This window comes from Anguilla anguilla, chromosome 2 (genome assembly GCF_013347855.1).
Source record: "Anguilla anguilla isolate fAngAng1 chromosome 2, fAngAng1.pri, whole genome shotgun sequence".
NCBI classification, from domain to species: Eukaryota; Metazoa; Chordata; class Actinopteri; order Anguilliformes; family Anguillidae; genus Anguilla; species Anguilla anguilla.
This window is the reverse complement of record NC_049202.1, coordinates 22684225-22697269: the sequence shown is the minus strand read 5'-3', so window position 1 is coordinate 22697269 and position 13045 is coordinate 22684225. Positions and strand designations below refer to the sequence as shown.

General features: G+C 41.6%; 1 protein-coding gene across 2 annotated transcripts in view; it reads right to left on the bottom strand.

The window, feature by feature from the left end:
• Nucleotides 1-13045, bottom strand: part of nhlrc2 (NHL repeat containing 2) — a 42235-nt gene that overhangs the window by 20856 nt on the left and 8334 nt on the right. For both annotated transcript variants that reach the window (XM_035404349.1, XM_035404348.1), the window contains 3 exons: nt 4628-5083; nt 2696-2817; nt 1991-2120 (listed from right to left, as the gene is read on the bottom strand). In XM_035404349.1, coding sequence (XP_035260240.1) covers nt 1991-2120; nt 2696-2817; nt 4628-5083 — 708 coding nt within the window. The remainder of the gene's footprint in view (nt 1-1990; nt 2121-2695; nt 2818-4627; nt 5084-13045) is intronic.

The window sequence follows — 13045 nt, the reverse complement described above, 5'->3', positions numbered from 1 at the left end:
TGCCTCCGGCGGGGCGATAAATCCCGGCGCGATAATGGATTTTACATTTTGGGAAGCGGTCAGTGAAAAACAGGCTCGGCTGCCCAGAAACCGCACGAACGCAGACGCAATACAGAAGAGCGACTCCAATCCCAGGCTAAAGTGAGAGTAAGCCCCGGCTCATCGCTGGAGAGCGGATGAGCGAAATTAAACGCAGTCAGCGGGAGAGCCGGCATTCAGTACACTGTGGTTCCAGCACACTGTGCCTGTGTGGGTCCCTGTCTGGGTCCTTGTCTCCTCTTAATAAATTAGACGTATTAAACAATTTCTTCATCAGAAATTCACAAAAGAAAAATACAGGTGTTCCTTTGACATTATCTTAATAATAAAATAATCAGCCCTCCTTAAATTAATCAAAAACTTTTTCAATGTGGTTCACTTGAAATAAAAAATAAACTGTGATAATGTTAACTGATTTATTGAAGAGGAGCACCAATCTGCACTACATTAAATTTTGGCTTGAGATGCCCTTATCCAGAGTTACACAGATTAAATTCTTTTTTTTTTTTTTTTTTTTTTTTTACACACACACAACCTTTCCTGAAGCAGGTCAGGTCAAGTACCTTGCTCAAAGGGAATCAAACCCACAACCCTCTGTGGGTTACCACTACCCTGCAAGGTAGTATACCAACTGCATTGTAGTATACCACACTAGTACACCAGAACTGCATTGTAGTATACCACACTAGTACACCAGAACTGTGGTATAGTATATCACACTAGTACACCACAATTGTAACGTAGTACACCACCAACTTTGTTGATTCTACAGACACAGACCTGTAAACTTATTAGGGCTGTGTATTGGCAAGAATCTGGCGATATGATACATATCATTATACAGGGGTTACGATTCAATATATTGAGATATACTGCGATATTGTAAGCAAGGCGATATATTGCAATTTTTTAAATCTAATTTTAGGAAAGCTGTCATAGTATAAAGAACACACCACCACATCTGAGTAAATTTTTTAAAAACTTTTTTTATGCGATCAGAACAGTGGAATCTGCATTTGCATTTATCACAGTCCCTGCAACATCCAACATCATAGCACTACTTTTTGTGCAATCTGAGCAAAGGAATTAACATTTGCCTATATCAGTAAAAAAAATTAAATAAAAGTGCTTGCAGGATTCTTTAGTTAAACTCTTTCGGATTCAGCCATCGGTGGTAACGTTACTAGTCAGCTAGGTTTGCTAATGCTAGCGTAGTGCGCCTTTCCTGTCTCAGTTTACATTGTTACGTTGGAGTGGAAGAGTCAAATGGCTGAAGATAGATCACAACACTGCTATCTAGCGGTTGGGGGTTTAAACACAACACAAAATGAACCACTGTCTGCCACAAATCTTTGCATGTAAACTATTAATTAAAAATCGATACAGTGTTTTTGACAATCGATACACTATCACAAAACATAATATCGTGATACTCAAGTGTATCGATATTTTCTTACACCCCTAAAACTTATAGTCCTGGAGGGGCATAGTCAAGTTTTTAAATTTATTTTTAGGTTTTAGGTTTGTGAAACAGTGGAAATGCTCAATAAAATCCACATCAGTAATAGACTGACAAACAGACCAGAACCTCATGTTTCATTTTTTGTAAATTCACTAATCTGAAAACATCCCAGCCAAACAAAATATGAATTTAATGAGAATAGTGTTCAGCGCACCGTTGCTAATGGCGCACAGATGCCGGAATTTATAAACCGCTTACAGATATGATTCAGCTTTATCAATTTTAGAGGTTGCGGTCCACGGTGCAAGACATGAAACCCATCTATCCAATTTATCCGAAATATGAATCCGCCAGATGAACTGCACAAATCGAGAGGATCCGCATCACTCATAGCCGTCACTGTTCTCGTCTGCTGAGGGGTCTCATTTTACTCAGCCATTAAAACAGAACATTATAACAAATAAGAGGCCTACTGTGCGCTAGACTTACCTGCAGTTCCCAAGGCCAGGTCCCAGGGAGAGCTGATTGGCTGCTGGGGTCCCATCCCTCCTCCTTCCTTATCTGTGCCCTGCACTCCCATCCCAGCCAGGGTACTGACCTGTCCTTCTGATAAGTCAATCTGAGGAGGGAGGGAGAGAGGGTGAGAGCGAGGCGGGAGACACGAGAACAATCTTTTGATCTGACTTCCTTTCCTTTTTCATCTTTTTATTGAACTGAAATATGGGGCTGTGCATTATTGGCCAACTATAAACCAAATGATAAAAACCACATTGAAAATGCATTTAGAAACATACTTCTGTGAAACCGTATTGCATTTTCAGAGAAAATGCTAATAATGAGTGCAAGGCTGAATTAGGCCACCTCCCCCTCATGTTCCCAAGAGGAAAAAAAAGCAATCTAATTCTGGGTTCACCTAAAGCAGGGTGACCTACACTGCAATCAGCGCAAGGTTGAGGAGCACCAGCTTTACAAAATACATTCTGGCCACGGAGCAGATGCAGGGTCCAATAAAAAAGGTACTCTTTGACAAGGAAAACCACAACATACAAAACAGAAAGAAAGAGAGAGGGATACAGAGAGAGAGGACAGAAAGGGAAGAAGGTGGAGTGTAAGGACTCAGAGGGAGCAAAGCAGAAGCAGGGATAGACAGAATGAATGAGGACGTGTGTGAGTAAATGTGTGTAAACTGGATACCTTTCTGATAAGGTGGTTCTCTGTATCTGCGATGTAAACCGTCTCTCCCTTCATGGCCACACCCTGGGGGGCACTGAACAAGGCTTCAGAAATGTGTCCATCTTTCCATCCACTCCCTGGACCTGTTACAGTATATGCACATACCCACTTCCTGTTACACAGCCCACATACTGTACATTACTTACTTCCTGTAACACAGCCCATATACATTATCAACTTCCTGCTACACAGCCCGCAATTACCCACTTCCTGTCACAGCCCACATAATTACCCATCTTCTGTTACACTGCCCACAAAAATTACCCACTTCCTGTTATGCAGTCCAAATACATTACGCACATTGCCACACAATGGCTGTTTCTCAATATGCGTTCTTGTCTGTACTTGTGTTCTTGTGTCCTTGTGAAACGTCATCTTTAGCGGCCCAAGTACTGTCCCAATACACAAGTTCGCATATCGCCAAGAACGGTTAAAATTCCCGGAAGTGTTCTTCACATGCCGATTTTACCGACGATGCATCGGTTGTTAACTTGTATGAACTTGACAACACAAATATCCCAGCATTCATTGCGCGATGGCAGACGAGACCACTGAACGGTCACAATTCTTTTTTTGTTTTCTCATCTCACTAATAAATGTCACGAAAATCCGTCTAAGAATGAAAATGATGCGAGAAATATGTTATAATAACTGAATTTCAGCTCATTTTAACCATACAACATATAACTAAAAACATTTAATTCATCAACATCTAATTCAGAGTTTAATCTGTTACCTTAGAGACCAACTCAAAGCCAGAGGATAGTAGCCTATTACGTGTTAGCCGAGCCGAATTAAACATTTTTTAGTTTTCATTTCACTAATAAATGTGAGAAATAGGTGTTAAAATAGCTGCATTTTAACTCATTTTAAATACAGCTTCTGTGAATAAGTATTGGTTTGTAGCCAGTACTAGCCTCTGTTGTAGAGGGGGTGCATCAACAGAGGCAAGCGGAGTTGTGTGCTGTAGCAAACGCTGACTTGAAGTTGTTAGCTGATACAGAGAGCAATTTTAAATGATCGGAATGGCTCGGCTAACTTGTTGACGCTTGGTTGGCTGCTTCGGTTTATCCAAGCCTGCCCTTGTTGCTGAAAGTGCTAGGTAGATTTTTGTTGGTATAGAAAGCAATTGTGAATTAAGCAACCGACATGTATTAACTAGCTAGAGAACAGAGGATAAAAGAGACGTTTTGTTCACTTTGATATTTTAAGTAGCCTACAATTAACGCTAGTTTACAATTTAAATAAAACTATACCCCAAACCAATGTAAAGCAGCCTTTGAAAGAAACTAGAATACACCGAGGACAGTGACTGTCAGGTAGCGTAACCACACGTCACAAGCACGCATGGTATCTCAAATACATATAACAGCGTTCTCTGTCCTTGGTGAGCTTGCGAGTTCATTCTTCCAAGAACGACTAGCAAGAACGATCTCCCCAAGGACACAAGTCCGTTCTTTGCATTCTCGGTATTGAGAAACACCCACTTACTTCCTTTTTCACAACTCACATACATTACCCATTTCCAGTTACACAGTCAATGCACATACCCACTGGTGAAAACCCAGCTTTTAGGTGTGTAATTACATTACATTACATTAGAGGCATTTAGCAGACGCTCTTATCCAGAGCGACTTACACAACTTTTACATAGCATTTTACATCGTATCCATTTATACAGCTGGATATATACTGAAGCAATGCAGGTTAAGTACCTTGCTCAAGGGTACAACGGCAGTGTCCTTACCCGGGAATCGAACCTGCGACCTTTCGGTTACAAGCCCAGTTCCTTACCCACTGTGCTACACTCCGTCCGTAATCTAAAAAGAATTACACACAAACCTCTGGATTGAAATTACTGCGAAAAAGAATCCTTGGAACAGAGCTGCTTACCGCCAATAGTGTGGAGCACTTGTCCAGTAGTGGACAGCACGAGAACCCTATGATGTCCCGTATCTGCGACGACCAGACTTTTCCCAGAGCGGTCCACGGTCACCTTCCCCGGGAAGGAGAGGATGGAGGGGGGGAGGGAGTCGCGGTAGAGCCGGATGCCTATGTCCCTGTCCCTCAGCTCCCCCTTCGTGCCATAGTGCTTCAGTGCGGCGGCCGCAAACAGGAAGAGCCTCTCGCGGTGCCCCTCCCCCACCAAGGAGAAGAGCAGGTTCCCTCGTGGGCCCAGGATGGCCAGCGTGGGCCAGCAGGACACCTCCAGCTCCTGCCAGAGCCGCGCCTCGCCGTCGTTCACCACCGGGTGTGTGATGTCGTACCGTAGAACGGCGCTCTCCACGTTCCGCAGCACCTTCTCGTTGGGGAACTTGGCGGAGTGCACGCCTAAGACCACCAGGCCATCTGACGGACATGTACAGTAGGGAGACACATACAATACATTGTGTCACATACACATAACACTACATCTACAGGGCTCAAAATTAACTTTTTTACTTGGTAGCACTGGTGCTCCCAACTTCAAAAAGTTAGGAGCACCAGCAAACATTTAGGAGCACCCACCAAAATGTAAGGAGCACCAACAATATATGTAATAGATTTTACGCAATATCCTGGTATCTGCAATTACGTTGACGATGTTGGCACATGACTTGTCGTTGGCATAAGTCATGTTGATGTCAATGCTGTTCTTTTTCATAAGAAACAGAATTGGTTTAAATTTAGTGTGTTTCGCGCTGAGTCCGTGCTTAGTTAAACTCTCACGCTTAAAGAGCATATTCCAGGTTGGAGACCCCAGTGAATCAATGTGTAGGAAAATGATGTCATAAAAATATACTTATATATACACTGCAGAAGATAAACCCGACAATACCCCTAAGATATGCCAATACAGCAGTGAAAACGCTGCTCATGGAATAACGAAATAAACGAGATAAAGTTTTAAAAAATGATACCATGTCATTCTACAGTCAATATCTGGGACTAAATATTGAATAAATAGATAACCTTACCATTGGTTTTACGCGTAGAGATGTCTCTTTTGAGACTGAGTGGTCATATATTGTCATGGGCAATCCGTTTGTGAAATATACGCGCATTTGTGATGCCTGGGTACCTTCCAAAATGGCTGTGCATAATACCACACTTGTTATTCTCGGCGTTGTTGCCCTATTTAGTACAGTCTGGCTTGATTGCCAGTTCATTTATTCAGTAGGTGAGGGTATAAGCTTTCTAACGATGTATAATATGTCTAATTCTGCTTTTGGAATAGTGTTTTATAGGTCAGCGTAATCAAAAGTTCTCTCATCATCACATTCACTTACACTCTGTGGTAGCAGTAAAAGACGCTGCACCTGATGAAACGTTGTCAACGATTTTTCGTTTTAGCTTTCGGTAACGCTAGCTAACGTTACCAATTTAGCTAGTTACTTAGGTAACATTAATAAATAGATCATAAACTTTCGTTTTCAGCTAACATTAGTTAACGTGTTAGCTCTCTGTGTCACGTGACAGTGAAGTGCTGCGAAAGGGAGTGATTGAAGGCTAATATTAACCAATCTGAAAGTAAAGGTAAGAACGTCAAGCTCACGTTTGATTGGTTAGAATGGTCACAGTCTGCTCACAAGGCACACACGGAGTGTGCTACTAGCGAATGTACAGAGAAAGGGACGTTCGACTGGAAAAATAAGAATAAAAAAAAAGGTTGCACCAGAACAATTATTTGTACTCGCAGAAATGCTCCCAATGATATTTCGAGGTCACACAGATTAAATTTCGGGAGCATATGCGACCAAAACGGTCGCACTTTTGATGGCTGATCTACCATAGAAATAGCCATCCATTTTCATTCAAAAAGCACTATCTTGGGGTTGCTGGCAGCTCTTCCTGTTAAGGCACTGTTCCAGTGTGCAGATGGACCCTGCAGTCTGATATCAAACAGCCCTGCAGGGTGACGCATATTTGGTGGCAGCATCGCCCATGGAGGGGGGATTCGGTTTCACCACTCGACCGCAACCATGGGCACCACGGTCTGCTCGCTCAGACTGCATATGAAGTGTATCATCTGAACCAACCAGGGTCACCTTGCAGACTGCGGTGTGAAAGGAAGAAATGGCTTGACGTCATACATTTCTCAGAAAGCCCGTGCTTGTCCGCCCCCTCCCAAATTGTTTAGGGGAGGCAACAAGTCAGGCGAATACTGGTGAATACTACTTTGCATTACAAATATACAGAAAGTAAAAAGTATTCTAAATCACTATCCACAGGAACACATTCATTCAGACTTATTTGAGAACATATTCAATGGGGCCCAAATTCATAAAGCGTTTTAGAGTAGGAGTACTGATCTGGGATCAGTTTTGCCTTTTAGCTCGTAATGGACAAGGTCAGTGCTATGGACCAGCTGAACATGAACCGAGATCACCACACCCACTCACCTGACCCTAGATCACCACACCACAGGTTTTGTGGCCGCCTGGTGTTTATAAAAAACCTGCCACAAAAGTGGTCACAAAAAAGACTGAAGTAGACAAGAACAAAGGTTGGTATACTGCAGGGTATTTAAGAGCTAGACTGATTTTTGAACTTGATACCTGGATTGATATCGGATTTAATGTCATATTTATCTTCCACTGTTAAACTGCTGATTCCAGCACGAGCCCCTCTGCCTCCAGTACAGGGAGAGAGCCACGCAGGGGCCCAGTGTCAGAACAGCCTGGTACTGCCCGACAGGCGGTTTCAGCCGGAACCTCAGCAGCCAAGGCAAATGCACTGAAAGGAATGCAGTGTGACCCCGCCAACACCAGCAGGGTCCAGAACATTAATATCCCCATTCAGCTTAAAAGCTTATCAACGAAATCCTGAAGAAACAGCTATTGGCTTAACTAAAAAAACCAATGACATTCTTTAAAAAAAAAATGTAAAAAAAAAACAAAACAAAAAAAGCACACACTCTGAATGATAAAAATGACCAATCACCATAGTTTTCACCAAATTTCTATAATTAATCTACAATTAATTTATGATACATGGCATCAGACCATTTATTAAATACTGCAGGGTTTCCCCCAGAAAAGTTGTTAGGCCCGGTGGCAAGCATCTTTTGACAGGGCCCAGCGCGGGCCGGCGGCCAAGTGTCTTTTTTGACGGGAGCCCGGCGCGGGCCAGCGACAGACTGATGGCAGCATTAAGGTAGGGCCCTATAGCTTCTGTGATAACAGAATCACGGACGGAATCACGGAATTGAGAATTTAAAAAAGCTATAACACAGATTCCATAGGGCCCTACATTAAGTCAGTGCTAAAAGCTGACTGGAGATTTGAAAATATGACTATGTAATGTGAATGTTGTTATAAATAAGTCATTTATTCAACACACATTTTAAAAATCAACAACTATTTACAGCATAGCAGAGTCTTACAAAGAATCTGACAACAATGTACAGTCCTGGAATGCTGTGATTTCAACAGCATCAAAATAAATTAAATTAAATTAAAATAAATAATATCAAAGTTTTTGCACTCTACAAAAAACTTGAAAAAAGTCCTGATTGGCTACTGATTCTTACAGCCTTGAAATGCTGGGCACATTTCAACAACAACAAAAGAAATTAAATTAAAATAAATAATATCAAGGTTTTAGCACTCTACAAAAAACTTGTATTCAAGTCCTGATTGGCTACTGAATCTTACAACAAGCCTTGGAATGCTGGGCACATTTAAACATTTAAAAAAACAGTCTAAGTTTTTTTGGCTTTTACAGTAGGCTACCTTTCCTCCTTGACATTATCCCTAAATGGCACCAAGGAAGTCTGTGTTACTGACTGTTTGGCTAGCTAGCTAAGTTAGCTACATGACCACGTTGTCATAATTTTTTTCCCGATCGTGAAAACTGCCTGACTTGTTTACATTTTGGACAGATGTGCCTCCTGAGTAAATCTATCGTTGTTTCCGTTGCAGCATTTTAGACACAAGCAATATGAACAAATCCTGAAATTTCTTCTTACCGTGAAGAGTGCCTGACCCTCAACCGTAGCGTTTTCCCCCAAAGGTGGTATTTCTAGATATAGCCAAATTTTGCCGCTGTGTTAACACATTTCTTTGCCGGTCAGGCACTCTTCACCGTAAAAAGAAATTCTAGGATTTTTCCGATATTACTTGTATCGAAAGTGCTGGGACGGAAACAACGATGGATTTACTCTGTAGCCACATCTGTCCAAAATGTAAACAAGTCAGGCAGTTTTCAGTCTTTTTTTTTTTACAGTCTCTGGTGTTCACGGTCGGGAAAATTTTTATGAACGTTGTCGTGCACATCAATGCCATCATGCTAACATTATTAATAAACAAGTGAAGTCATTATTTTGTAGGCGATTAATAAGTCATGTAATGTTACAATATATATCGAACGTTACATTCATGTTACTAGTTTAACGTTACCTACACACTGCTTAAGTTAATATAAAAAGAATGTACTTACCGACGAGATGAAGTGATAACGCAGTTTGTAATGAGGTTAGTTAGCCTACTAAATAAGAAATGGTGGCTTGCTAGGTAACGTTAGCTTGTGATAGTTGGAAGCCTGTTGAATGCAGAGACTGTAAAAAGGTTGAATGTCACTCTACGCACAATGAGGGTAAAGAACACTGATCTCAGACCTGCTGTTTTCCTATTGCGTTCACGTTTTAACCAACAGATGTCGCTGGTGAGCTTTTCAACTGAGTCGCCCCACTGTAACTGTAGTTTTAAAACATCTTAAAAATACATTAAAAAAATTTTTTTTTTAATTCCCCGATGCTTAGGCCCGGCAGGGGGTCAACTTAGGCACGGCGGGCCGCCGGGCTTGCAATACACTGGCGGGAACCCTTTACTGTATGTTTATGCACATGTCACAAATCAAATAAATATTAAATACAAGACCAAGTTAAAAACTAGTATATGGCTGGACCTAACTGTTTCCTCCAGGATTTTTTTCAGCAGCGGGGGGAAAGGGTTTTGTTGTACCTGGGTGGCGCACGTGTGCCGCCGGCGTCGGAGTGGATATCATTAGGTCATTTAAAAATATGAAATAAAATGACACTTGACTACAAAACAAACATTAGAACATATTTACTAACATCTATTTATTCATACATAATGCCTCTTTGACCCACTACTTACAGAGGGCACTGTATATTAGCCTCAGTGGCAAAGTTTGCAGCCTGGCTGAGAGCCATGGGTGGAACCTAGTCTTGTCTACCCGTTTAGGGTCCCAGCCTGATAACCTGTGCTTAGTCTTCGTTTTCTCTCCTCTCCACTTATCTCTTTCTGCCCTCTCTCCTGCTTCACTGTGCTCTCCTGCTCTACTCTGCTCTCCTGCTCCACTCGCCTCTACTACTCCTGCCTGTGTACTTGTCCAATAAGGTTACATTTGAGAATGAGTAAAGTTAGATAATTCTCTCACATCACAAATATTTGATCACGCAACCAGTAAGAACATTAAAATATTGTAATAGCCACCACAAACGTTACATATTTTATAACTAGAAGGCATTTCTTTCCCTTCAAAACTTTGGGCATAGCTAAGCACCTATTATGGACCACCCAAGGGGCAGGATGTGCATCGAACACCTGAACCGCTAGTGTATTTACTTTGCAATTTATTAGAGAGAACTGGACATCGTTACCTATTAGAATGTAAGTCCTGTAGAAATATACATAATAAACTGTCTAAATGTGAAAAACCAACTTCGTACATATACATTTAGTTATATTAATACAGTCTTACTGTGCATGTGGATTCTTGGACGTGCCGATAGCGACCACCCTCTCTCATATTAACCTCAAATAAGCAAGACAGGACACGTATACAGTATGCTAGCAAATTTATGTCAAGTTCCATTCATTTATATGGGGTGGTTGATACAGGTCCCCTTTGCAACCAAAAGCTAGCGCTGGGCCACCTCTGACTTATTTGCCGGCACTGAAAAAAATTGCGAAAGTACTGAAAAAATAACCACTGGAGGATAACAAAGACATTTTTTCCTACATAAATAGGTACAGGTTGTTACCGATATTTCACCTATTTCATATATAGTTGCAAATCTCTTTATGTTACCTAGCTAACGTTAGCTGGAACATTATTTCACAATATATTATTAATCTTAGTAAGAATTAGTTGGCTATGAACATCAATAGAGAATACATTGCGAATGTTTATTTAAACTGTAAAATCTATCTAACTTAATGTTAGCTAGTTGAATCTACCTTTTTTCTTGTTCTCCGGTAACGTAATCCTATCCTCTGCCCTGTTTGTCATGCTGCCTGAGGAGAAAATGATGTACTCGCGCTGTTGTTTATTTGGTTGTCATGACCCACGTGATCCGGCCGACCAATGGTGTAACTTCATCACTCAGTCACTCAGTCACAGACATTCGCGTTTGTAGGGCTGGCCCCACTGTTGCGGTCCAGCCAAAAATTATAATCAGGGACTGTTTTAGCAAGTGATATTGAATGTGAGCTTTCAAAACTAATACTTGACCACAGCAAATTATATTACATTTGTTTTTCACTCCTCTTTACATGTAAAGGTGTCTAGTAACGTATAATGCATCTATAGGACTGGAATAAATACATTGCTGGAGTACTCCAAGGCATGAGAGTACTTGAATGTGCACAGGTATCCTCATGTTCATGAATAGTCCAATGCACAGGAGTACACCAAGGTTGTACAAACAACTACAATGTCAGGTAAACCAATTCTGTAGTGCAGTCACGGTACTACTGAAGTAGCATAGTAAATCACTTGGCCCTTGACAAAGACTAGAGTGACTGATGGGCGGAGTTTAACTAATGGGGAGGTGTCAGCTCCGACAAACTCGTGGTTCCCCCTGTCTAGTACTTTCTACGTATGAATTAGTCTGAGAGCTGGAAAATAGCTTTTTGAGCAACGTGCCTAATGTTACACTGGACACCTTCATAGTTTAACCAAAAGCACCACATATAATCTGGAGCTGGCACATAAAAGAAGATTCTTTTCAAAAGAGCCTCCAAATGTTTGAAATCTTTATTGAAGTTTAACTCAGACTTTAGGGAGAGAATGAAAATATTACAGACTGTTTTTAAAATAAAACAGCACAAATATTAAGAACTTGAATTTGACTAAAAATGACTTTCAACAAGCCGACACAAAAAACTAGTTTCTAAGAAGACTAAGAAGATCTACTAAACAGGAAACAGTGGTTCGTGGTTTGACAGATCTGAAAATAGACTGAACAGAATGCAGACAGAAAAGGCTGTAGCATAGAGGCTCCTATCCCACAGAGTCTTCCTGTCCTCCTTCATTAGGCCATGATTGCAGTGAAGATGCAAATAATTAATGCACAAACAACCCACCACCAGCCAAGATAACTGTTGTCTTCCGCAAGATAATTTACTGGGGCTAAGAGACATAAAATGTGGGTCACCAGGCTGGGAATGGCTACATCAACCCTGAACCTAATACAGACAGGGACGCATGCACACAAAGGTGGATAGGGTGCACAAAGGGCTCCTGAGAGGCGAGTCCACAAGCCTTGCGCTAAATGCAGTGCTGTTCCCTACAGCCTGAATCGAACCCCAACTGTGCAAGCTCTGGCTTAGAGTCCTGTAGGGAGATGTGTAATCGGCTAAGGGTCCATTGTGTGGGGACGGTATTAATCCAGAAGGACCCTGAGATGGGACTTACTGGTGTGAATAGCCTCTCTACCATTGGTTCTGTCTTTGATGGTATCATTCTACAGCATAAACGAAAAGAGACTGAAGTGACATCACTCTTTTCCCCCTCATTCACAAAGCTCACAATCATAAACTCCTCATTCACACCAGGAGGAACATCCCCATTGCTAATGATTGGCTGTGGCTGGGAAATTGCTAGATACTCTATCGCTTAATTGAAAAACGACACTTTCTGTTTGGAGTTTGCATGTTCTCCCTGTGTCCACATGGGTTTCCTCCGGGTACTCCGGTTTCCTCCCACAGTCCAAAGACATGCAGGTAGGCTAATTGGAGACTCTAAATTGCCCATAGGAATGAGTGTGTGAGTGTGCCCTGCAATAGATTGGCGGCCTCTCCAGGGTGTATTCCTGCCTCTCACCCAATGCACGCTGGGATAGGCTCCAGCACCCTCCGCAACCCTGCTCAGGAAAAGCGGGTATAAAGAATGGATGGATGGACACAGGGCATGTAAACATAGGCAAAGTTACAAAATAGTCTTCTAAAACAAATTCTCCTTTTATTTGCGCTAAAGGAAAAAGAAAATAAATAATCCACCATCACAAAGCCAAAGTGGCATTTTGTAGAGATGGGTTCTTGTTTTGTTCAGAGCTGCTGCATAAAATTTAAATGAAATATC